The 27,936-nt window shown below is 35.6% G+C and overlaps 1 protein-coding gene across 5 annotated transcripts in view; it reads left to right on the forward strand.

The window, feature by feature from the left end:
* The window catches only part of KYNU (kynureninase), a 152,473-nt gene that overhangs the window by 40,964 nt on the left and 83,573 nt on the right, over nucleotides 1-27,936 (forward strand). For all 5 annotated transcript variants that reach the window (XM_053596926.1, XM_053596925.1, XM_053596923.1 and 2 more), the window contains 5 exons: nucleotides 6,523-6,605; nucleotides 21,938-21,999; nucleotides 23,398-23,469; nucleotides 24,746-24,820; nucleotides 27,161-27,307. In XM_053596926.1, the coding sequence (XP_053452901.1) occupies nucleotides 6,523-6,605; nucleotides 21,938-21,999; nucleotides 23,398-23,469; nucleotides 24,746-24,820; nucleotides 27,161-27,307 (439 nt within the window). The remainder of the gene's footprint in view (nucleotides 1-6,522; nucleotides 6,606-21,937; nucleotides 22,000-23,397; nucleotides 23,470-24,745; nucleotides 24,821-27,160; nucleotides 27,308-27,936) is intronic.

Here is a 27,936-nt window from a genome sequence, read left to right on the forward strand (position 1 = left end):
GTTCTTTAAAGCCTAGTTTACACTGATTGTACTAATGATCACTACCTACTGTGGCCATCAGATAACATTGCAAAGTTCCTCATTTTGGTGGTTAAGAATGTAAGTTTACAACTTAATGCTAGAATGAAAAAGTTTAGATATTTTATCAATCCTTCTATAAATTTAGCTGCATAACTTTTATGCACCATTTGCAAAATATGTATCACATTTTGCACTAGCAGTTTTAGTATTTAATAAATGGAGGTCATAGTTAATAAAAATGGTTAATATTCTTTTTTGGCCTTAATGTAAGAGAGAGCAGAGAATTAGATTGAATGAATTTGTACTTTAGAAAGTGTCCTTGCCTCTTGGATGTTCATTCAGCAAGCCTGTGCATTTTTATTCCCTAGGCCACCCTGCTATTCTATTCACATCCTTATGGTTATCCTTCTTCAGTAAGGGACTGGTTGATTATTTTCAAGGCTTAAACTTATATCTCAGGAAAGTGCCTGTCATAACACTTACCCTTCTATTGTTGCTGCCTTTTACTTTTTATACTTTACCTTGCATTGATAGAAAAATTTCGTAGTCTTAATTAAACCTTCTCACAGAGTTCTATTGGACAGTTCATAAAAGATGCATTTTAATGCATCAGACAGTGTGAGCTTAATTAAAAAAAAATCTCTTCTGAACAAAAGATAGCCATCCCATCATGGCTTTGTTTGCTTTATTTAGTCTTCTTGTTTCAAGCTGTGGCAAACCTGGTCAACATGGTCCTGCCTGCTCATAAATGTTAGTGGCGTTTGAAGTACATGGTCACATTTCCAACCTTCTGCCTCCTCTACTGTCTTTGATCCCAAAAGAATTTGGTCATTGTTATTACATTTTCCTCCCTAAAATAATCAAGCTTCAAATCCTATCTCTGGCCTTTTTAAGATAAAGTCCTGTTGGGAGTAAAACTTCCTCTACCAATTTAGAATTTTGGTCAAAATTTGGTCAAAATAGGGGTCTGTACTTTGACAACACATTGGGTCACAGGAAAAAAGCCTATTTCACATGTAGGCAAAAGCAGGCTATAAGGAGTGGCTCATGAACAGCCAGGCAAATGGATTTATCTACCAGCTTAGGTAAAGGGAAGAGGGCTTTGATGAGAAAATATAATAAAATCTATTGAGGTTTTTCATCCTGATGTTAATGGGCAGCATGCTTTAATTCCTAGGAGGTAATTAATGGCAGCTGAATTTGTACCTCCTGGTGCTAAGTCTTACCATTCTTCTGAGTGTGGGTCAATGGCAGCTGTATTTTTAGGAGGCTCTGCTTAAGTTTAGGTAATATTTCTTTCTATGGCTGCTTTTTGTTCATATGTGTTTAGCTTAAGGCAACCTTCATGCACCTTCAGTTCTGTTTCTGATGATTGCTTTGTTTCGATACTAAATCTCCCCTGCATATGTTAAGTGTGCCTCCAGCTCCAGGACCTCCCATTACTGTGGTTAATTTTACTTGATCATTTCTTCCTCTTTGCCTCCTTCCACCCCACTTTTGTCCTACTTCTTGAGTGATGCTCGACCCAGGTCCATCCTGCCTTTCTTCTTGACCAGTGGAAGATTATGAGAAGGGCTGAGTCAAAGACAGCTACACATTTACTAAGCGCCCTAATGCAAACTGAAATTAGTTGCGTAGTTTGAAAATATAATGTTACAAATTCACAATCTTAACAGTAGCATATAATTAGAATGGTTTGACCAAGGGTGAAACTGACTAGGAATATAGATATCCAGTCTCTGGCCATCCAGGGCCTGTAATAGGAAATGACATTTGGCACATGGCTGTCATCTCTTCAGTTTTATGTCCTATTGCACACATACTGCCTGCCACATGTATGTGAAGAACAAACCATTTCTGGTCATAGGGCAGTTTAGTCTTGTAATTCATGGGCTACCATCCTTGACTCACTAGACTAAATGAAATTCAAGAATAGGAGTGCATTTAGAAATAATTTAAGGTCTCTCTTAGTTCATTCCTGCTACTTTATGGAATAGCTGAGGCTGGATAATTTATATAGAACAGAAATTTACTTTCTCACATTTCTAGAGGTTGAGAAGTCCAAGATCAAGGCCCTAGCAAATTAGGTATTCAGCAAAGGCTGCTGTCTGCTTCCAGGAGTGATACTGCTTGCTGTATCCTCACGTGTTAGATGAGATGAACACTGCTCTCCCACCGCTTTTATGAAGAATGTCCATCTGATTTATAAGAGCTCTTCCCTCATGGCTAATCACCTCCTGAAAGTTCCACCTCCTAATATTGTCACCTTGTTGATAAAATTTTAACATATGATTTTGAGGAGGAAACTTATTCAGACCACAGCAAAACTCACACGATTTCTTCTAAAACTTCTACTTATTTAAGGCAAAATTATAAAAACAAGGTTTCTTTACCATCACTTACCACTGTGTTTGTTCTAAAGTGCTTGTTACTGTTATTTTGCAATTTCTTCTTCATCTTTAGGATTTGCTAAAGGATATTAATAGCACATTGAAGAATATATTTGTTTTTTGTAAAATGATGTTATTTAGGCAATTTCAATATTCTAAGATAGAAATTTTTTAGGGCAACTAGAATCACTTAATAATTAATTGTCAGGAAAAAGATGCTACAACTGTAAGAAGTAACAATATGCTTGAAATCTGTGGGTCTGCTAGAATGGTTAGGCAGTAATTAATGAATTTAGGGGGAATATCCTATATTAAATATTTACTAATAATCTAGATTATTTAAAGGAGAATAACATGGATTAATAATCATAATAAAAACATTCAGCTAGATGGGAAAGACGTCTCAGTCCTAAAGAGGATATGTTAAGCTGATAAATAGATTTTATGTCCTTAAGATAGAATCACAATATTTTAGGTCACCTAGTCAGTTTCGTTAGATAAATGGTGCTCTCTCCTTTTCACAAGTGGGAAAGCCTACGATAGTTTTGGCTTTATAGTGGTTCTTCTAAGAATTGTGACAGTTTGAAGCCAGAAGAGTGGCCTACAAGATAGAATCTGAGAAGCTAAGCTGACATAGTACAGCTGACCAAGCTTGCTCAGCCCATATTCTATCTCCACACACCGCCCATGTTTATCTAGTTAAGATTTCACCATGATTGTGCGGGTGCTTGCCTCCAAAGACTTTAGGGGAGGTAGTAACACTCTAAGTGTTGTTATGTGATTTGAGTATTTTTATATTGTTAGAGTAAGGGCTACCTTTATGTTATTTAAGTATTGTCAGATTGTTAGAGTAAAGGCTACTCTTGTGTTGTTTTTTTGATGATTCTTTCTGATAAAGTTAAAATTTTCTAGGTTTGTTTCTTTGCATCCCATTATAAAAATTATTAGAATTTTAACTGAGGCAAAACGGTCTTGGAGAAGCTACTCTTGCTGTTCCCCAGATCACTGGCCACCTTCTGGCAGTAAAGCTGGGTGGACCTACCCCTATCTCTGCATGTTGGCTGGACAGTGGCAGGTGGCCAGCCCCCTTTGGTAACAAGTTCAGGCAGTATTATCTGAAGATGAAAATGTTCCACTGAATTACACCAGGAACAAATCACCTGGTGACCCACAATGACTTACTTTACATGGCAATGTGTGTGCAGACAGCTCACAGACAAAACACACCAGAAAGATACAGACCTTTTCTACAGACCACTCTTGTCTCTTCAATTTCAGCATTTCTTAAAACCAGAGTGACTGTGTAGGAAAGTACGAGAAAGTTCACCAGTTCACCGTATTGTTACCAGCATGTTTTCTCTGTGGTGGGTCTTTGGTCTGGAGACTGAAGAATGAAACACCAACCCTTCAAATAAGTAACAGGACAAAGTTTATTTACAGTGAAACACAGAAACAAGAGTAACAAAGACTTTGGCGGGGGGGGGGGGGGGGGGCGGATCCCCAAGGGAGAAGCCTGCAACATGAGTTTTTTGTCTAGAGCTCAGGTACTGTGTGTGGGTGGTTGGGGGTTGGTCTTGGTCAAGATCTGTCACACTTGGCCAAGAACCCACAGACAAAAAACATCCCGCCCATGTTGAATAGCAAATGAATGAGCTCCTCAAAGTTCCTGTCCCAGGCAAAGCAGCAAGGTATGTTGTCACTTCAGAAGGGGCCATCTAGATGAAATATTTGGTCAGGCTGCTTTTCTCTGATCTTGTTTGTGTCCAAAGAGTGCGGCCTGGAAAATAAGGATCCCTCCCAGTCATGAATGGGGAAGCCTGTATCAGTGTGGCATGTTACAAAGTTTACCCCAAGATCTTTGCTGGCCAATCACCAACTGAATCATGGAAAAAACGTTGGGATATCATTAAGGAAAGCTGTGAAATCTTATTTATTTACTTAAGAAAGAATGCTTTCTAAAAACACAGCCACTCTTCATTTCCTACAACGGTTAAAGCAGGATTCTGCTTTAAAGAAGACCTAAGTTTCCATTAACTTCCTAATTAGATTTTACATCCTGCAATCTAATTTCATGAGTAAATGCTGCTTGCAGAAGTCTCAGCAAACACCCCCCTCATGGCATTGATTTATCCCATCTTAGTGAGTGGCGAGTGAACTCTCTCCCGCGCATTCTTTTCTTTCCCAGTATTCATAAAAAGAATATTGCAACTGCACTGCAACTATTTTAAGGAGTTTTAAATGAGGGCAATAAAATATTTTTCTTAACTCTAATACATATATTTATAACTGCCCTTTAATCTATATCAACTTCTTCTAATGACAGACCACTTTACTTTGGGTTTATTTGTGTAACACTTTCAGATATGTTTCACTACCCCCACGCTAGTGGGCTGACAAAATGAGGAAGCAGACTCTGTGTGTGACATTTTAAAGGGAAGGAGATGCCGAGAGCACTGTAGGAAGAAACCTATTCTTAAAGATTATTACCACGATGTCTACCAGAGTGAGGAGTAGGTGGCATAATATTCTAAGATATAAATTCTCTGAGGCAGAACATAGAATTTTACTACCTAAATGTGATAAGATGTATTGTGCTATCAGCAAAGGCCGTGGAGCTCTATGTGATTAAAATAAAAAAGGATCCAAGTATCTGCCTTTAACTACCGTTTAATGATAATGATTTTTGTCTTTAGCATTTATATTGGAAATCAAGAAAGAGGCAAGCTGCAGGCTATCTAATAATATTATGAATAATAATAACTAACAATTGCCCTTCTTTTCCTCCTTAGTTCTTAGCAGTCTGTGTTTATTTTCAAAGAAAGTCCTCTTTCTCCATCCTAGTTTATATGGTAATCGAAATATTACTTTAAAAATTGTGTTATACACTACCTGCTGATGGAGGGCGTTTGAGCATTAGATTTACATGAGGAAAGAAGACAGGATAAAGGGTACTAGGTATGGATCTCTTTTACACATGTCATCTTTCTTGGCAAACTTTGAAGTACTTATTATCATCTGTTTACTCTCATAAATGTGAAAATTAAGCCCTATAAACTGCTCATACATGTGATCTCACAACTAACCAGTAATGGCCTGGAGCTGGCTTATGCTAGCTGAGGAAAGCAAATTGTTAAACACTTAGCATCTTTGCTGGTAGTTTGACAACGACCACGGTGGAGTATTTACACCATAAAAATCATCAAAGGCCTCCAATTCTCCAGTCTTACCACCACGCTTGGAACATGTTTCCTGGCTTATCAGATTTCAGCATACACATTTAAACACATTCTCTCAGAGCACATACTCATGTCTTTCTTCCAAGTTCATAAAGCTTTTAGATTCCTAAAGAATTCAGAACTATCAGATTCAGAGCAGAGCTTTGAAGATGCACCTTAATCCTTTGTTTTAATTTCTTCTATGTTTTTCAAGTGTATTTTCCTTCCTCACTTGATGGAAACTTCTTGAGAGTTGAAGTACTCTATATATTTTGTGTTTTTCTATGATGCCTCCTGGGATATTTACTAGAATAATAAAATTAAGCTGCAGCGTGAAGGCAAAATTGCTAGAAAACAGGTCAAGCCAAATAGTGTTGACTTCGATTATTGCTAAGTTTTATTATTTACCTAAAATGTCACCATGAATATAGTCACATTTTGTACTCTTAAATTTATAGATTGTAGCTGTATGTTTAAAAGTTAATTTGTAATTCTTTTAGTCTGTAGCCTAAAAACATAGTATCTATGTTTTAGTACAGATCCGTATGCTATAGACATACAAGTGGAGTGTTCAAATGATCTTGAAATTTTCAAAATACCTGAGAAAAAAATACTATCTTACCTAAAATACAGCAAAATATTGAAGTAGTGTATGAACAATCTCCTCTTCCTCACTTTCTTAACAAAAATAAAATTAAAGAAATAACAAGACAAGTTTAAAGACATTATTCCCAATTATCATTTTTTTTGGTTTCAAAATAGCATGCTTTCATATAATTACTAAGACATTATAAAGGCCCACATAGAAATGTTCATTTGCTAAAGCTGAAATTTTAAGATCACATATATGCACACAAAAGCTAAGAAATATTTATTATGCTCCTATTTAATTTCAGGGGAAGCTATGGTCATGAAGTAGGAAAGCGTCCTTGGATCACAGGAGATGAGACTATCGTAGGACTTATGAAGGACATTGTAGGTAAGTACAGAGCATAGTGAAATTTTTTTCCAAAAGAATTATAAAGATGGGTCTGGCACAGGGGCTCACACCCGTTATCCTAGCACTTCAGAAGGCTGGGGCAGGAAGATAGCTTGAGGCCAAGAGTTCAAGACCAGCCTACACAACATAGAGAGACCCTCATGTCTACAAAACATTTGACACTATTTGGACATGGTTGCTCATACTTTAGTTGTAGCAACATAGGAGTTTGGGATGGGAGGATCACATGAGCCCAGGAGTTTGAAACTGTAATGAGCTTTGATCGTGCCACTGTACTCTAATCTGGATGACAGAGTAAGACCATATCTTTAAAACAAGAAAAGGAGGAAAAAACCTATAATGACATTGTCATTTAGTTATAAACGTAGGTTATAAAGTCAAAATCATTGGAACATGTTCTTCTTAACAAAGTATCTCAAGAATGGAAGAAAAAGTATCCAATGTACTTAGCCCTACTATGAAGCTAATTTATAGCTTTTATATGAAGGCTATAACCCCACTATAGCACAAAAATATGGGGAAAAGGCCAAGGGAGGAGAAGGGAGGGGGTGGAGTGAGGGGATGGGGTGAGGCCACACCTACAGTGCATCTTAGAATGGGTACAGGTGAAACCTAATAAATGCAGCATACAAATGTCTACATACAATAACAAAGAAAATGCCATGAAGGCTATGTTGAACAATTTGATGAGAATATTTCAGATTGTATATGAAACCAGCACATTGTACCCCTTGATTGCACAAATGTACACAGCTATGATTTAACAATAAAAAAAAATAAATAAAAATCGTATGAAAGAACATTCTGATTTTCTATTTTAAGCCTTACTAGTCAAGGGTGAGTATATCTTTAACTTAGACTTATTCATTCAAAATTGATATAATATAATGAGTATAACCAGGTTATTTGGTAGAAAAATAAAATATGTGTGAATTTTTTCTTGTGTATTTTAAAAGTAATATTTATCACCCCATGAAAAACATATGCATTGTGTTGATTTACAAAAAATATTTTATAATAAAATAAACAGTTAACTTCAAATGCTAAAGGTGTAAAACACCAATCATGTTTTGATTCACTGCACTTTAATCCTTGGTGATCTATTTAAACTTAGACTTGGTGTTACTGAAAATAATATAGTTGATGCTATTCTGGTCTGTAATGTGTTTGCTAAAGTGACTTATATATACTACTGGTAGTATTCAAGATTGTTTTAACTGTGTTAACATTTTGAAAAAAATATTTAATTGGATTGAATATTAAACATTGTCTGAAATTTTTGTAAAATTTAGAGTACTGAAAAAAATTATTGACATTTTAGCAATTAGAGTGGTATTATATGGAAATATTTGAAGGCCTTCAGGAAACTCCAACTTTCAAAATAATTTTTTAAACCTCATTCCCCTACAAGCAAATCTTTATTGCTTCATACCATGTGAATGCTGGCTAATAATCACAAAATAAAACCAACTTGGGCTGAAGGAGAAATAGGGTTAGACTAGAGAAAGTTAGACTTACATGCAGAAAAAAACTATGGCAACTGGAAAATCACGAAATCTGTTTGTTTAAGAAATAATTATTGACCTTCTGCTGTACGTCAGGACTTGTGGCCAGCACTGAGGACGTGAAGGCAAATAAGCACATTTGCCATCCAATCCTCAGGAGAATCCCAGAAATTGAAGATAAAAAGAAACATAGAATTAAGTTCTATGTACATACACAATCAAGTAAAATACAAAGAAATATAAAATTAATTATTATGATCCTCATTACAAAGGAGACTTAATTTGCCAGTTGATGGAGAGTTGAATATATACATTTAGCTACTGTTTTTTTCTGAAATTTCATTAAAGAATTTTTTTTTTTTTTTTTTTTTTGCAGTTTTTGGCTGGGGCTGGGTTTGAACCCGTTACCTCCAGTATATGGGGCCAGTGCCCTATTCCTTTGAGCGACAGGCACTGCCCTCATTAAAGAACTCTTAATAGAATTAGAAAGCATTTAAAAAATCCAAACCCCAAAGGACAAACTGGAATGACAAAGGACATGTTAGCAACAGAATCTGGGGAGTTGGCTAGCAGGTAGACAAGTGGTAACTGCCTTTGTACAAAAATAAAACAAAACATAGCCAGGCATTGTGGCACTGGCGCGTACCTGCAGGCCCAGCTATTTGGGAGGATAAGGCAAGAGAATCACTTGAGCCCTAGAGTCTGACATTGCTGTGAGCTATGATGCCATGGCACTCTACCAGGGTGACAAAGTGAGACTCTGGCTCAAAAAAAAAAAAAAAAAAAGAAAGAAAGAAAGAAAGAAAGAAAAGAAACCAAATGCTCATTGCCCAATGGGGAAAAAAGATGAAAAGCCACCAGCTTTATCTTGCAGATCCTTCAAAGGCTTGAGAATTACTCAAAGTAAGCACCTTTAGAAGTAAAGATGAAAATTGGAATTAAAAAAGGATTTCTTGTCAATCTGTCTAGAATGTAGTTAAGAACTCACATTTCTGTCCACTCAGTGCCTCCAGATGAATCCTCCAATCTCCCTACTTCAGAAGACTGAAGTGTTAGTTTCTGGGGAAGGGAGAGGTAAGGGTCCCAAGTGACAACACATTTGGCTCAATAACAAAACACTGCAGACAAGGCAGCTTAAACAATACAACTTTATTATTTTCAATAGTTCTAGAACCTGGAAGTCTGTGATCAAGGTGCCATCAGGGTTGGTTTCTGGTGAGGGCTCTCTTTCTGGTTTGCTGACTGCTACCTACTCGCTGTGTCCTCACATAGTTTTTTTTTTTTTAATTAAATCATAGCTGTGTACAAATGTCCATACTACCCAAAGCAATATATAATTTTAACGCAATACCTATTAAAGCTCCACTGTCATACTTTAAAGATCTGGAAAAAATAATACTTCATTTTATATGGAATCAGAAAAAACCTCAAATAGCCAAGACATTACTCAGAAATAAAAACAAAGCAGGAGGAATCACGCTACCAGACCTGAGACTGTACTATAAATCAATAGTGATCAAAACAGCATGGTACTGGCACAAAAACAGAGAAGTAGATGTCTGGAAAATAATAGAGAACCAAGAGATGAATCCAGCTACTTACCGTTATTTGATCTTTGACAAGCCAATTAAAAACATTCAGTGGGGAAAAGATTCCCTATTTAACAAATGAACTGGCTGGCAACCTATAGAAGACTGAAACTGGACCCACACCTTTCACCATTAACTAAGATAGACTCTCACTGGATTAAAGATTTAAACTCACATAGTCTTTCGTGCACTGGAGTACAGAAAGAGAGCTTTGGTTTTCCTCCCTCTTTTATAAGGGCACCAGTCTTATTGGATTAAGTCCCTGCTCTTACGGTCTCACGTAATTTTAGTCACCAGTTTGTTGGCCTATCTCTAAATAAAATTCGCGTTGGAGATGTGGGCTTCAACATATTATGTATGAATTTGAGGAAACATAACTCAGTCTATAACATACAAAACAGTGAAAAAAAGGGTTAAATAAATTTTTAATCAACTTGTAATCTAATTTAGCTGCTAGTACCCAGGCAGGAGACTGGACAAGTCTCTGTAGTATCTGAGCCACCTAAAGGGTCTGACATGGGGGAGTTTCTTAGAACGGTGACCCATCACATGCTTGGAGGAGCACACGTTCGTGTGCAATGCACCCAAAATATGGAAAAATATGTTTTTAGTTTATGAGCCATTTAAGTATGCTAACACAATTTTGAAAAACTCAATAGAAAAGTTGTAGGCAAAACTTCTATTTTCTACTAGATACTATTGAGTAATCATTATACTATACAAATTTCTGTTTTGTATGGCTATATTGTAGATACATAATATCAACTTCTACTTTAAGACAACAGATTGAGTATAAACTGAAAAGGCTCCCCTATGACAAACACAGAGGAATAATAGAAAAAAAGTTAAATGAAAAAATATATCACAAAAGTAAAATATATATATTAAATAGAAATGTCTATTGATCAGAAATACACAGTCAGAAGTCTGGACATGCAGTATTTGGGGGGCAGCTCAGTGTGTAGGACATGAGTGCAGGGCTTTTCTAAGAAGCCCCTGAGGGGATCTATGCAGCCCTAGATACTGGAATCTGTACCAAGGGCCAGAATCTTCTGTGAGTAGGTTCTCAGGATCACAGAGCACTCCATTTGGCTGTCAGAATTATCTTCAAGAGTGTGTATTCTGATAGACGAAATTTTCATTTGAGCAATTCTGGATTCCATTTAAAGGTGTGTTAAATAGTTGGTAATAAAGCCTACATTTGTTTTTATTTTTTAGAAGCCAGTTGGATTTGTTCATATATCTAACATGTAAACCAAAACTGGAAAAAAATCCACATATAATTCAACTACAGAAGGTATATTTTCCTTAGCTGTGGATTTTTTATTTTTTGACCTCTTTATTAGGTTTGCTTTCAGAACATAAACTGCATTCTAATCTTGTTATTTTGTGCTTAATGTTTATCATCTTGTAAAGAGGAGCTAGGATGTTTATATATAGGCCAGGGAAATGGTAAGGTGATATTATTCAGTGAAATTTATTTATGAAGCCAATAAACCCCACAAAAAAAGATTTTCCTTTGACCATTTAAAAGTTTACAGCTCTATTGCAACTTATTCAATGTAGTGTTTTGTTGCCCCATAAATACATGTATGTCACATAAACATCACTGAAATTTTGGACCAGCCACCTCATTATTAGAGCTGGTCCAAAAGTATTAAGGAAAAAGAAAAAGAAAAGGAAAAATAAAAAGTATTATGAATATTATCTTTTTTAGAAAAGCAAAGGGACTGGACTTATTTAAATCTTTAAAAGGAAATTTGTCAGTTCTAGTTATAGGAGGGTTTTTTTGCCTGACTTTGAAATAACACACACAGTGATATAATTTATATTGTGGTACATAAGACTACCTTTACTTCAGACACCAGTCAAAAGTCCCAGGAACTTAGAGGCCAGCTGTAAATTCAGGGATTTGCACCACACCCTTGTTGGGTTTTATAATTTGCTAGAGCAGTTCACAGAACTCAGGAAAACAGTTCATCAGTTTATTACAAAGGACACAACCCTAGAGCAGTCAATGGAGGAGGTGCACAGATCAAGGTAATGTTGGAAGAACCCATAGCCATGACTTTTCTGTGCCTTCTCTGAGTGTTTCATCCTCTCAACACTTAACTGTTCTTTTCTACCCGTTAAGGCTCTGAGTTTCCTTGTTCCAGAGTTTTCTTTTTTTTTTTTTATTAAATCATAGCTGTGTACATTAGTATGATCATGGGGCACCATACACTTGGTTCATAGACCGTCTGACACATTTTCATAACACTAGTTAACATAGCCTTCCTGGCATTTTCTTAGTTATTTTGCTAAGACCTTTACATTCCACATTTACTAAGATTCACATATACCCTTGTAAGATGCACCGCAGGTGTAATCCCATTAATCCCCCTCCTTCCACCTACCTCCCCCCTTCCTCCCCTCCCTTTCCTCCTTCTCCCTATTCTTAGGTTGTAACTGGGTTATAGCTTTCATGTGAAGGTCCTACATTAGTTTCATAATAAGGGTGAGTACATTGGGTACTTTTTCTTCCATTCTTGAGACACTTTACTAAGAAGAATATGTTCCAGCTCCATCCATGTAAACATGAAAGAGGTAAAGTCTCCATCTTTCTTTAAGGCTGCATAGTATTCCATGGTGTACATATACCACAATTTATCGATCCATTCGTGGATTGATGGGCATTTGGGCTTATTCCATAACTTAGCAATTATGAATAGGGCTGCAATAAACATTCTGGTACAAATGTCTTTATTATGGTGTGATTTTTGGTCTTCTGGGTATATGCCCAGTAGAGGAATTACAGGATTGAATGGCAGGTCTATTTTTAGATCTCTAAGTGTTCTCCATATATCTTTCCAAAAGGAATGTATTCATTTGCAATTCCACCAGCAGAGCAAAAGTGTTCCCTTTTTTCCACATCCACGCCAGCATCTCTGGTCTTGGGATTTTGTGGTATAGGCTAGTCTCACTGGAGTTAGATGGTATCTCAAAGTAGTTTTGATTTGCATTTCTCTGATGATTAAAGATGATGAGCATTTTTTCATATGTCTGAAGGCCACGCGCCTGTCTTCTTCAGAGAAGTTTCTCTTCAAGTCCCTTGCCCAGCCTGCGATGGGATCCCTTGTTCTTTTCTTGCTAATGCGTTTGAGTTCTCTGTGGGTTCTGGTTATTAAACCTTTGTCGGAGACATAACCTGCAAATATCTTCTCCCATTCTGAGGGCTGTTTGCTTGCTTTACTCACTGTGTTCTTGGCTGTGCAGAAGCTTTTTAGTTTGATCAGGTCCCAATTGTTCCAGAGTTTTCATAGACCTCAAATTGCAGCCTTACTCCTCTCCCAGGAGGCCAGTGGGTGGAGATCCTGCCTCATGCCCGCCCTCCCTCTGCCGTACGTCCTTCCCTTCCCCCTCCCACTTCCTTCTACCCCAGAAACTAGACTATAATAGGGTTTTATTGTTATTAGGAACATGTAATTGTTTATATATTGATTTCATATTAGTATGGAGTACATTGGATATTCATCTTTCCATTCTTGCAATACTTTACTAAAAAGAATGTATTTCAACTCCATCCAAGTAAATGTAAAAGATGTAAACTCTCCACCTTTTTAATGGCTACATAATATTTCATGGTTTACATATACCACGGTTTGTTGATCTGTTCATGGGTTGATGGGCACTTAGGTTGCTTCCACGACTTGGCTATTATGAATTGAGCTACAATAAACAAACATTCAAGTGCAATGATCTTTAATTTAATGATTATTTATTAAATACCTGTTTTGTTCTCTACAATTCATAGCCTATCAGAGGAAATATTTCTAACTATGTTTTGTTGACAAATGAAATATGAATTAACAGAGTCTGCAAAAGTAAACTATAAACAATATTTTAAAAGCTTTTAAACTTTACTTATTTTAAATTTCAGTAACTATTATAATTTTCCAAATTCTTTACTTTTCTTTTTTTTTTTTTTTTGTAGAGACAGAGTCTCACTGTACCACCCTCGGTAGAGTGCCGTGGCATCACACAGCTCACAGCAACCTCCAACTCCTGGGCTTAAGCGATTCTCTTGCCTCAGCCTCCCGAGTAGCTGGGACTACAGGCGCCTGCCACAACGCCTGGCTATTTTTTGGTTGCAGTTTGGCCGGGGCCGGGTTTGAACCCGCCACCCTTGGTATGTGGGGCCGGCGCCCTACCTACTGAGCCACAGGCACCTCCCCAAATTCTTTACTTTTCAAGTCATATTTATCTTAGCCAGACTTGGGGTGTGACTACTACCTCCTTCAAGATGGGGCTGTTCACCAGATAGATCAAGAGATTAGACGGATTAGAGAATTGCAACATACAGCTCCCCCCATGGGTCTCTCAGGGGAAATGGTCCTTATATCCAATTAAAAAATTAATTAGTTCTCTCTTTGCTTTAATAAAAACAGATTCTTTCAGAAGATGTTTTTGTGTATATGTGTGTGCATTTTGTTTGCATACCCCATGTATGTTTCTTTTTTTGGCTGTGGTAACTAGGGTATTAGTTAGTTCTGAGAAAAATCTGATTAAGTTTGAAGTAATAAAAACACTTCACTGTCTCTAATTTGCTTCTAATGTGTATGTGCTGTATTCTTATTTTTAGCAATTTTCCTCACATTGTATAAGAAATTTTAGATTGTCTTGGGAAGTAGATATAGTTTAAATCATAAAATAATTAAAATATTGTATGGTAATTAGAGTAAAGAGAAGCAAAAGTCAAACTCATTTTTCCTATTTGTTAGGATATCTGAATGTGTCATGAGCAGACATATACATTCTGGGTCAAGATCGAATCTTCCAGGTCCTTAAACCATCACCTTTATTTCCCATAGAATTTCTCAAAGAAAGTAACAGCAGGATTATAAAAATTACTATGTGTACAACTTCGTAGAGTGGATATAGAGGAAAAAGAGATAATGATCAACCATTTTATTCATAGATTTAGAAAAGAATTTCAATTCGGATAAGAAGAAAAACTATTAATAAAACATTTTATATAGAGCCAACAGTTCTGCAAAACATGGAATAACTTTCCCTTATAATTAATGTCACATTATCAAGATGCTAGAAATAAAATTGCTAAAGAATATTATTAGTATTATTATTAAGCCTACTTTCCCCCGGGTACATAAAATTCACAAAGGGCTAGCCTCATGCATTTAGGCTTATAAAAATGTTGTAATGTGAACATAAATTTCTTTTATGAAACTTGTGGTTTACCTCAGAGGAACAATAATCCCTAGAATATCCGCCCTAACAATTGCAGGCCCTTAGCCATGTGCTAGCCAGCTCTAAAGGCCGTAAAAATTTGTTACTTGGACAACGGGGTGCAAAGTTCTTGGAATTAGCCTAATTACAAACCTGATAGGCAAATTCTCAATAACATTTGCATAAGTTTAAACAAAATATACAGAACATGGTATAGCAGTCATGAGACCCCTAATGAATCCTCTTACCAAACAGTAAGCAGATTGGGGACCTGTCATCCTCATTTTGCAAAAGATTTGATATTAAATTACAGTAGAAGCTCCGTAAGTTAACCACCCAAGGGACTGTAATATACTAGTCAACATATGGAGGTGGTCAACATAAAGAATACAGAAGGAGGCCTACTATACTGATACGTACATATGGTGCATGCCCATGTGAAAATTAGGTCAACTTCAGGAGCTGGTCATTGTAGGGGGGTGGGTAAATATGGAGCCTCTACTATACTTTAGAATTAAAAAGAAGCTGATTATGAGTCTGGTTTTAGTCTTCTATTTTTGAGTTGTCATGTCAAATACTCTGATTATCTGTAAGCAGTACTTCCAAATGTAATTCTAAATAAAAATTATCATTTTAAAATTATTTTTTTACCAAGAGACTTTTAGTAAGTTAGTTCATTTCTTTGGATATCAGCTTTCTTGTTGATAAAATAAAGAAAATCAGAGTAGATACCTCATTGGGTTGCTGTGAAAACTGAGATAATGTAAGTCACTTATTAATATTTAGAAGTGTCAGCACATAGTAAAGCCTCCATATATGTTAGCTTGCCATATTTTCAAACAAGAAGGCAATGCATGCATTTAACTGAGGTTTACCTTCTGGTAAATAATAATAATAATGTCTAATAAATAAATAAACAAATGATAAAGAGCCAGGGAAGCAGTTTTTGAATGAGAGCCCTGACTCACACTCATCTGAAATGATGTTATTCAAATCTTGATATTTATTGCAGTGAGCCATTCTTTCAGAACCTGATAAGATTTCTGGAAGCTTTTTACAAATTTTTTCCCCCAAGTACAAGTAGTTCTTGATTTTTCTATAATAATTCAAAGCAATGGGGGAAAAAGGGAATGGATAAAAGCAACTTAAAAAAATTTATTTACTATAAAAAAATTTACTTTCTTATGTAATAGTGATGGTATTGCAATATCTTAGAACAACGTTATTTTCAGAAACAGAACATGAACCAAAAAAGGACAGGTCAATTAGGTAAATTTTCTTTTGAAAATACAGGCATACCTTGTAGATACTGCCGCCAATGGTTCCAGACCACCACAATAAAGTGAACACTGCAATAAAGCTAGTGACACAAATGTTTTTGTTTCTCAGTTCATATAAAAGGAATGTTTATACTGGAAGGTAGTCAATGAATTATGCAATTGCATTATGTCTGAAAACACAATGTATTTACCTTGGTTAAAAGGTGCTTTATTGTTAAAAGAAGATTAACATTCATCTGAGCTCTACAGACTCATAAACTTTTTGTTGGTGGAGGGTCTTACCTCTGTGTTGATGGCTGCTCCTGTTGATCAGGAGGTGGTTGTTGAAGATTGGGATGACTGTGGCAATTTCTTAACTAAGACAACAACAAAGTTGCCCACATCCATTGACTCTTCCTTTCACAAAACAGTTATCTGTAGCACACACCATTTGATAGCATTTTTTTTCTTTCAAAATTGTAGTCAATCCTCTCAGACCTCGTGATTGCTTTAACAGCTAAGCCTATGGAATATTCTAAATCCTTTATTGTCATTTCAACAATGTTCACACCATTTTCCCCAGGAGTAGTTTCCCACTCAAGAAGCCACTTTTCTTAGCTCATCCATTTGCAGCAATTCCTTCTTTTTAAGTGTTGTTATGAGATTACACCCCTTTAGCGCCACTTCTAATTCTACTTCTGTTACTTTTTTTATAACGTGTAATTACTTCCTCAACAAGTCCGGACCCCTCAAATCAGCCATTCAGATTAGAATTGACTTCTTCCAAACACCTATTAGTGCGGGTCTTTTGATTTCCTCCCATAATTCATAATTCATTATGAATGCTCTTGATGGCATCTAGAAAGGTGAATCCTTTCTAGGGCATTTTCAATTAATTTTTCCCAGGTCCATCAGATGAATCACTGTCTATGATAGCCCACTATTGGCTTTTGAATTGTGTATCTTAAATAATGAAACTTGAAAGTCAGTATTTCTTCCTAATCTGTGAGCTGCAGAGTGGATATTGTGCCAACAGGTGAGAAAACATTAACATCCTGCATCTCCCTTGGAGCTCTTAGTGAGTAGATACATTGTCAATGGGCAGTGATATTTTTAAAGGAATCCTTTTTCCTGAGTAATAAGTCTCAACAGTCAGCTTAAAATATTTAGTAAACCATGTTGTAAACCGATGTCTAGTCATCTAGGCTTTTTTTGTTCCATTTATAGAGTACAAGCAGAGATTTAGCATAATTCTTAAGGGCTCTAGAATTTTCAAAGTGGTAAATAAGTATTGGCTTCAACTGAAAGTCACCAGCTGTTTTAACTCCCAATAAGAGAGTCAGCCTGTCCTTTGAGGTTCCAAGACAAGCATTGACTTCTGTAGCTGTGGAAGTGCTGGATGGCTTCCTCTCTAAATAAGAAACGATTTCCTCCACCTTGAACATCTGTTGTTCAGTGTGACTACCATCCTCACTGATCCTAGCTGGAGCTTCTGAATAATTTGCTGCAGGTTCTACGACAGCACTTACTGTCTCACTTTGCACTTTCGTTTCTTTCTAAATACTGAACTTGAGACAAGTTTATGAGTAAATTCACAGTAACCTTTCACTGACTGGTTTTTACTTTACTTGGTTCCTCAGAAATCCCAGATCAGACAGGACACCTCTCACTGCTTTTCCTACAGTCAGCTTTTAGACCCCAGACACAACCAGCCTGGAAACGGCCTCGGCACATCTAATCTTACATCATCTTGTTAGTGCAGACACCTCTGAGGTCCCTAAGAAATCTTTGGCAGAGTTGTCTAAACTGAAGCCTTGAGACAGGAAGGCTTTCAAGCTGAAACCAAAGAAGTTCAGCTAAAACTCACTCCTACATTCCTCTGGTATAGAAAAGTACTATTTTTGAAGATTGAATTTCCTCTTCAAGAATACTTCATGTTGTCTTTTAAAAACTAGGGGAAATCTTCAGGAATAAAAGCTGAGCTTCCAAACAGCCCTGCCCTGGCTATTTCTGTTTCCTCAGCAGCCTTCCTCCAGGCTGTCCTGGAGTGGTCTATAACGTTGCCTTCCTTGTCCATGAACTCAGTTCCTCAACTGGGCTCTGAACTTCAGGATGCAAAAACATTCATTCCACTGACTGGGGCGCGAAGATGAGAGGTGAGGCTCTTGTGATCTAAGGGTTATGCAAGGAATACTTCATTTGAGCCAAATGAGGGATTATCCAAAAGAAGATTGAAGAAATAATTACTTCTGCCCCTAGTATTCTGCTTTCCTGTGAACAACTATAACTCTCATATCCATTGATAATGTTGAATGCTGTGATATTAGCAGAGAAGGAAATCTGAGGTTAAAATCACAGACTTTATCCCTTTTGCTGACATTATCATAAAAATACCAAGGATGCCACGAAAGACAAGAAAGCTGCAGGTCAGGACACGCTGTTGAGAGCCTCCTTCCTTTGAAGCTTCTTCTGTCCTTTGGTCTTCCATGTCATGTCTAGATGGGTCTTCATTTGTGACTAGTAGTCGCCTCTATTTTTCTGTTTTTTGTTGTTTTTTTTTTCATTGAAATGACCAATTTGTAGGATCTAATAATTTTGTCAAACAGAAGGTTGGCACTCATTGTTCCAGAAGTGCCCGCAGGCTCCATGTGTGTGGTGGGGCCTCTGCACCCTGGGGGCCACCCACACCTATACTTCCTCCTCCTTTTCCCAGGACCTATGTCTGCTTTACATTTTCTTTTTTCTTTAAAACTTATGAACCAACCTCTGCTAGATTCCAACTTCTCTTACTGCTTCCTTACCTGTTTCAGACTTCATGGAATTGAAGACAGGTAGAGATTTGATTTGGCTCAAGGGAATATTGTGGCTGGTTTGGTCTTCTATCCAGATCACTCAAACTTTCTCCATAACAACAATAAGCCTGTTTCACCTTGTCATCCCCATGTTCACTGAAATAGCACTTGTAAAACCTTCCTCACATTCTTGACATGGCTAACGGGCACAGGAAGCCTAGCTTTCAGTCAATCTTAGTTTGGGGCGTGGCTTTCTATATAAGCTTAGCATTTCTATCTTTTGATTTAAAGTGAGAGACATGTAACATGCACAATAATTATTATAGGGTTATTAATCAGCCCAATTTCAATACAGTCCAGTGGCATTTCAGGGATTAGGAAAGCCCCAAGCAAGGATGCAGAAAAATGGCCAATGAGTGGAGTGATCAAAACACATGTGAAATTTATCAGTGAAGCTTGCCATCTTGTATGGACAGTTTGTGGTGCCTCAAAATAATTATAATAGTAGTATCAGAGATCACTGCTCATAGATCACCATAATAAATATAATAATGATAAAAAGTTTGAAATGTTGCTAGAATTACCAAAATTTAACACAGAGATATGAAGTGAGCCCACATTATTAAAAGAAAAAATGGCACTGGTAGACTAGATATGTGCAAGGTTGTCATTGGCCTTCAAGTAGAAGGAAATAAAATAAAGTACAAAAACCGAGGTATTCTGTACACAAAAAACCAGTCTTTTGTGACTCTTCGATGGTAAGAATTCTTAATTTTCAGTGTCTCCAGGTTATATGCCTAAGAAACATTTCTGTTAATGTTTTGAAACTTTAATATTCGTGCCACTTCCAGTTTACACATGCCTGCCTGCACACTCATGCTGCAGTGTTATATAGACTGATTCTGTTTTTGGACAAAGCTCAGTGGCAGGTGAGGACAGCATTTTGTGACATGCTCAGTTAAATTTTATTTAAAGTGGTCTATGGTGTAATAATTCAAAATAAGTGAGAGATTATTTATAAAGAATATAAAGAATAGGTTCACGTGTGAGCATTCCATTGAAAAGTGAGGTGAGGAATGACTTCTATTCCTCTGTTGCTCAATGCCAGAGTGAAAATAGATTAATTCAGCCCAACACATCTTGGGGTGGGCACGTATGTAAACTCATCATGTTCCCTTGCCAGAAAAATTTTTGGTGATCCAAATGAACACAGTATTGTATGCAGAATAATAATTTTCCAGGGATCTATATTTGTTTTAGTTAGAATGTAATATTAAAGCAAAAATAGAAGGTCTGATTTTCATAGAAAGTCCCCCTACTTCCTGCCTCTTGCATTTCTTTGTTTTGATTTTGTGATAACTACCATTCATTCATTCTTCTTTTATTTTCTTTTTTATTTTTTCAAATGCCTCTCTTTCTACTAATTCTGATTTCTCTTTAAATTACTTTTACTTCCTTTCTTCCTTCTACTCACCTTTCCAAATTTTTTTAAATAAATCGTTTTCAGAAAAAATGTAAGTAGCTAACAGGGAGTCAATGATAAGATCAGGTTAGAGATTTTAGATGCTATTTGTCTTAGAAATGACAGAAAAAGTTACATCATAGTATACAGAGATGAATATAATAAAGCTGGAAGCATTTTTTTAATTATATTTCAATGAGATTTTCTAACTTTTGGAGAAGGCATATGCCACTATTAATAACATAAGCTCTTCAAATTTGTATATATTGTATATAGTATGTCTAGAACAAATTTTATTCAGTGCCAGGGATATGGATTGAGATTGGCCTTATTGTCCCTTGGCTTTCATACCTTCACCTTATAAGGACCAGGGACATATTTAATAGCACTTACCACTTGTTCACTAACTGTATGGCAAATGCAGAAATTCATGTGGCAAATTCAATAAGAAGTTTTGCTTGACCAGATGAAGATGAAAGGAGCTTCCTTAAATGACTTTGTTGAAATATAAATTTCTAAGTTATATGCTTATTTCCATGGCCTCTCCTTCCAGTGAACTTAGATTCTCGCTATTAGATTTATTATTCCACTTATCATCTATTCTTCCAAAATGGAACCCTCTGAGAAGTATCTGTTTGGATAGAAAATGTAAGATTTGTATTATGCATTTTCTCTAACATTCAGGTACACAGTCTATTTTTCTCAGTGATAGTAAGGAGATGTAAGAGCTCAAAACATGGAAGGTACTAACATTGCTGTTATTATGCTATAAATTCTTAAGTAGCTAATGTATTCTCTGTCTCTGGGTGTGTTTCTAGTGTCAAAGCCCTCATTAATAGAAATTAGATCAGGTTACGATTATGTAGGGGACATATTCATTTTGCATATTTCTCAGCCGACAGCACACATCTATATTATCTTTTATCTCAATGTGTATGAATAAACCCCAGAGCTATTTAGGTCATTGTATCTTGCTGTGTAGATGTTTTGTGTTGTTATATATCTCACTGTAATAACAATGAATTATGTTTGGCAAAGTAGCCATCTTTTATTAAAGGTGCATTTTAATTTGATGTTGGAAACAGCCAGCTTTAAAACTGTAATTGGCCTTAATACCTTTTTAGATTCCTTTTGAAGATATGCTTACCACAAAAATGTAATCTTTGGGAATTTGACATACTAGCTGATAATAATATACATCATTTTTATTTTACAGGAAAAAGCAAATGTTTCATTATCTTGTTGTTATTTACTACATCAAAAAGGAAACAATTTCTAGCTAGCTATGTGCATGTTAGGTCAGATATCATTTAATAAAATGAATCAAGTGGGAAGGCTTTCATTTCTTTGTGATGACACATCCAATATACCCTTATCTCTAAACATTAAGGATGATTGAGTGAAGCTTCCTAGTTTGTTTTTCCAAGGATCTTTAGAATTAATAGAAACATCTAAATTATGATATGTTGATTTTTCAGGAGCCAATGAGAAAGAAATTGTCTTAATGAATGCTTTGACTGTTAATTTACATCTTCTACTGGTGAGTTTAGTTTCCCACCAATATTGAGAATACACTCATTTACAGAATCTGATGTTTTTCTATCTTTAATTCATGAGCATCTGGTGGTTTACTTATTTAAAAATAAATTGTGAAGTTATTTTCATTTTTACTAACAAATGCTGGACCATTATGTGATAGCTTCTTCCTAATCATGGAAGAGTTGGCTCTTGCAAAGAACTTTACAATAATGAACAGTTCTTGTCTCAGAAAATAAGGAATAAGAGTCACTGTGGATGAAAAAAGGAAACTGTTTGCAACTGTATAAAACAATGAATGATGTACAAATGCTGGGAAAGCATTGCAGTTTTTGGAAAGACAATTTTCCAATATGTTACACTTTAACAGAATGGGATTATGGATCCACATATTTTTGTGTATTAATTTCGGGGGAATAGGTTAAAAAAGACTTGGGAAAAAAGAGCTTAATTGGAAAAAAGGGATCTAGTATCTTAACTGAATTACTATGTTTAAAATACCTTTTACATTTCAAATGCTCAATAAGTAGTTTTATCTTAAAATATCAGATACTTTCTTTATTTGGGATATGATAGCGTAATAATTGCTAGATGCTTTGAAAAATCTTGATTTCATTTTGTAACTATGTTTTGGTAACAGCTACATGTTCAAACATCTCTGGATTTGACCCTAACTAAATTGCTTAATGCCTACTTGACACCGGACTAGTATTGACATCTCTATGTCTTAATGTTCTGTTTTGTAAAAATGAGGACAGGGACAGTCATATGTACCTCAAAAATCTTACAAGAATTAAATGTGATAATATGCGAAAGTTGCTTTAGCACTGGCCAGCTATCACCTTCCCTGTTATGTTCTTAATCTCATTTTCCGAGAACTGTGTGGAGATGAAAGAGCTCCACTGAACACATGAGCTACTTCTTACTGGTGCCTCTGGAATGGGTATGTTTTATGTCAGAGCTAAGGCACCTTTACTTGGATCCTAAGTAAAATACCATAAGATCATAAAACAATGGGAATGTTGTGAAGTGGAAACCAAATTGACAGTGTAGAAGAAGTCAATATAAGCACAAACGTCATACTAAAAATTACCACGAAATGCTTTGGCAAGATACTTTTTCAATTAATATTTAAGTAAAGTTTGAGAATTTATTTTTATCTGATTCACATTTTCCTGTGTGTTGGCTTTTTCATTGATAAACATAATAAGCCAGTATCTTCCTTCTGTTTATAAATCATTGGAAACAAGGCTAATCGAAAAGGTACCCCAACAAATATCCTGGATGTTTAATTAATTAATGTCCTTAAAATGCTGGGGATTATAACATGAAAGGGTGGTATAAATGAACAAATTCATAAATTGTGCATTAATGCTTTTTCAATAATTCTATTTTATTGTAGTTGTCATTTTTTAAGCCTACTCCAAAACGGCATAAAATTCTTCTGGAAGCCAAAGCCTTCCCTTCTGATCATGTAAGGATTTCTTCAAATTATATTTACATTCTTTCTACTCTTCCTAGAGGAGCATATCATTTTCCCGACTTGAATGTTTATTCACCAGTCTTTTCTAAGTAACTTTACAATAAGAAGATCTGCCAAATGCTTTTGATTTAGGCACTTTTTTATAGAGTGTAACTTTATTTCTTTTGTTCAAGTAAAACCTGTGTTAAAAGAAGAAAAGATTGAATAGGAACATTGATTTATTAGTCTTTTAAAGGCATTGAGGAAGCCACTGTTCTAAATCAAGTGCAGTTATAAATGTTTTATTAATTCTTGTTGCGGTTTCATTTTATGCAACTATATCGATACCCTTCTTAACTCTTTAGCTACATAGAATAAGAATATAAATTATTACTTGTCCCTTTTTTCATGACATACTAGTATAATTCATTATTAATTATTAGACATTAAAAATATTTCTTCTGATGCACTGAAAATAATCATGCTACCTTGTCAGCAATTTAGTTAATTAGAAATGTGGTTGTTCTACAAACACAGATAAAATGTACATTGTGTACCAGCTTAAAGTCAGTGACAAGTTAAAAAATAATAAAAATAAGCAAAATTTTAAAAGCACACTGTATATACATATTTCAGTTTCAGCATTAGAAAACCTTGATTTCTTTCTGTATATTGTTACTATTCTGTTACCTTACTAAAATAAATCAAAATCCTAATATCTTTAAAAGATTCCAGGTCTCTGTAATTGTTCACTCCCATAAATCTTGCACTCTAAGGTGCTAAAGTTATTCTTCCTGAGTGAAGGCATCTCTCTTTCCTATGTGGAAGCATAACAAACCTATGGTACTCACTTGGGTTGTTTTGTAAATTCTGGTTTTGACTTAGGTGATTTAATATCTTTTTTTTTTTAAATCTCTTTTAACTCCTTAGGTGTACATGACTCTACATTTTCATTCTTCTCTAATATGTAATATTTCTTTCTTTCTTTTTTTTTTTTTTTTTGGCAGTCGTTGGCCGAGGCTGGGTTTGAACCCGCCACCTCCGGCATATGGGTCCAGTGCCCTACTCCTCTGAGCCACAGGCACTGCCCTGTAATATGTAATATTTCAAATTCAGATTCCTACAGGCAAATTATATTAAGGTGTTCTTCTTGGATGTATTTTGTTTAAGACTTTTAACCTTGTCCTTGGATTTAATATAATATTTTAATTGTTATTTTATTATTTGTTTTTAATGTACTTCTGTGCTTTTAGCTTGATTTAATAAATAGATTATCTTTCCTTCCCAGTATGCTATTGAATCACAACTACAACTTCACGGACTTAATGTTGAGGAAAGTATGCGGACCATAAAGCCAAGAGAGGTATATGAGAAAGAAATAGATATTCATCATGCTTCATATTTAGTATTGATTTTTCATTTGTTTTTCTCATGTTTATTATCTTCATTACTTTAATGGAATTTTCAAGACAGAACAAAAAACCTATAATTCTGTTACTATTAGATTGCTTGGCTAAAATAGAGAAGAATACAGGTGTATATTTATTTTAATTTTTCAAGGGGAAAACACATGGCAAGCAAACAATTCTCCTATTAATACCACTGGGGTCTTTCTTATCTTTCAATGCAATGGAAGAGGTGGCAAATCGGTGTATCGTTTTTAATTTCAAATTTCATTGCCCAAAGGTGCCATTAAAAGGGTACCATTAAAATCATGTTAAAGACAGGTAATATTCATTGAAATTGAATAATGACTATCTTTCATTTCCTACTTAATCTAAGTATCAAGTATTTTCTTTGAGTTTAGACTAGGGTAGAAAAAGTGATGTGGTATAGTGGAAAAAGCTTATACTTTATAACTTGGCTAATAGACTCCAGTGAAATCCTAGATGCAACAACTTACTGGATATGTAACTAGGAAAAATTTTTTTCGTCTCTTGTGTAATCTTGTATTTAAAGAGATAACAAAGGATACATCTAATCGGGCTTGACCATATGTTCATGTTCTAAGATATTGTGTACTTTACATTAATAGAGATACAAGGTTAAGCTGTACAGACTTTGACATATAAACCCTGCAGCTTGTATAATTTGTCTCCAAGAGAATTATACAGAATAAATTTTTGGTTTCACATATGATGCTCCCAGGCTGCTAAGCCAATGTCTAAACAATTACTTCTTTCAACACAGAATTACTGTGAAGAAATTAAAGGCCTATTCTATTCAATTCCATTTGCCAACATACAATAAATTAATGAGATTAAAAAAGTTCTCAAGCCTGTCAGAGGATATAAATTGTTAGTTTATAGCATAAATGAATCTAGGCACTAATTATTATAAGTTTTCATGTTGTAAGAGACCAGGGTTGTGGAGTCTCATGAGTTAATCGTATCTTGAGAACACTCTTGAGCCTTATGTACAACTCAGCATGAGAGAGGGCAATAACCTGTCACCAAGAAATGTATTTCTTATTTGCTTAATACTAATTCTTAAACATAGAAAGTAAGCATCAATATACATAACACCTTTTCTTTTTAAATTATGGTGGGCAAACCTTACTAAATTTATTTAAGATTAGTTTTAGATTGACAGGTCATTAATTTTTCTTAGACTTTTTCTTATAGTTAATGAAATTCTTCTCCTTACATACATAAATTACACCACACTTAATAATTCAGAATTTAATATCAAGACTTTTTATAGATGACTGTTTTGTAAACAAGTTCCACATTTCTTCTATTACAGAGTATATTATACACACACACACCCCCCCAAACGTGGAGCAGCATAATTGCCAAATAGCAAGAATTATAAAAAGTTAAAAATAAACTGAAAAACAATATCCTAATGCGCTTCCTCAAATATTAATGAGATTAATGATGCATTGACCTCCATCGTGTCAGAGTTACCACTGGAGAAAATTTATAAAAACTTACAAGTAGAACTGAATCTGTATTTAACTGATTTCTTTCAGCTCAAATTGTTTCCCAAACCAAATCTAAATTCACTCGCTACTTTTGTTGAGTAGTTGATCATTAATTGTAGTGGGGAGCTATAGGCAAAAAAATCTCAAAAATAATAATGAGTTTTATTGATTTTATTTTTCATGTTTGAGTCTTGACCTTTAGTTTGAAGAGATTTTACTTGAAAGCTAATAGAAGATATTGCTTAGGTAACACTCAGATAAAAGATGCATACGTGGGTTTTTTTTCTTGAGAAAAATAACAACTTTGGATTAATAAAAATGCAATACTAATTACCAACTATTTCTCTTTCTATATAATATTTTGTGGACTTCTTGAACTTTTTGGTGTTTCATTGGTTGGTAATAAGGAGAAAGTTATTTACTGGAGGATAAATCAAGTAACTAGGCTTTTGTGAAGACTTATACATTAAAAATCCCTTTTACTATTTTACAGTTTTTGGCCGGGGCTGGGTTTGAACCTGCCACCTCTGGGAAATGGGGCTGGCGCTCTACTCACTGAGCCACAGGTGCTGCCCTCTTTTATCATTTTTAACAATAATAATAAGTACACTCAAAATATGCTCTTTTGCCATATTTTTGAAAAGACTTAATGTGAAAAAAATTGTTTTGATCTTTCTCATAATGGAAAAGAGTTCATGGTGAAATTTAGATTGGTGAATGTGAAGTGGCAAATTTATTATTGCCAATATGATGTAACTTGTGCCTAACTTGATTTAGGGGGAAGAAACCTTAAGAACAGAGGATATCCTTGAAGTAATTGAGAAGGAAGGAGACTCGGTTGCATTGATCGTGTTCAGTGGGGTGCATTTTTACACTGGACAGCTTTTCAATATACCTGCCATCACCAAAGCTGGACAAGCAAAGGTACACACGGCCTTTCCTCCTTCCCACCATACCCTAACCACCACTCTGCCATACAGGGTTCTAACTGCACTTCTGTACCGTTGTCTGTGTCTGTGTAAAGTCAAGTTAAGAGTTAAGAAAAGAGACTGGGTATGGTGGTGCATCCCTATAATCCTAACACCTTGGAGGCCCGGGATCACTTGAGCTAAGGAGTTTGAGGCCAGCCTGAGTAAGAGGAAGACCCCATCTTTACTAAAAATAGAAAAATTAGTCATGTGTTATGGCATATGCCTGTAGTCCCAGTTACTCGGCAGGCTGAGGCAGGAGGATCACTTAAACCCAGGAGTCTGAGGTTCCTGTGAGCTAGGTTGGCACCAAGGCACTCTAGCATAGGCAACAGCATGAGATTCTATCTCCACCCCCCCCCAAAAAAAAAGTTAAAAAAGAATACACCTTAACATTTGTTTAAAATTGATATTCTTTTTTGCTTTAGGCCAGTTTTTGTCTATTTAAGCCAGTTTTTACCACTTCTGTGGTCTCACCTCCTTACTAGCAGCTGCTTTCTCAATGTTTGCCTTTAGTCATCAGGACAGGCAAGCTTCCTGCAGGTGATGTCACAGGCTCGTCAACTGCTCAGTCAACAGGAAGCA

Source organism: Nycticebus coucang, chromosome 7 (genome assembly GCF_027406575.1).
Source record: "Nycticebus coucang isolate mNycCou1 chromosome 7, mNycCou1.pri, whole genome shotgun sequence".
In the NCBI taxonomy this organism is placed as follows: Eukaryota; Metazoa; Chordata; class Mammalia; order Primates; family Lorisidae; genus Nycticebus; species Nycticebus coucang.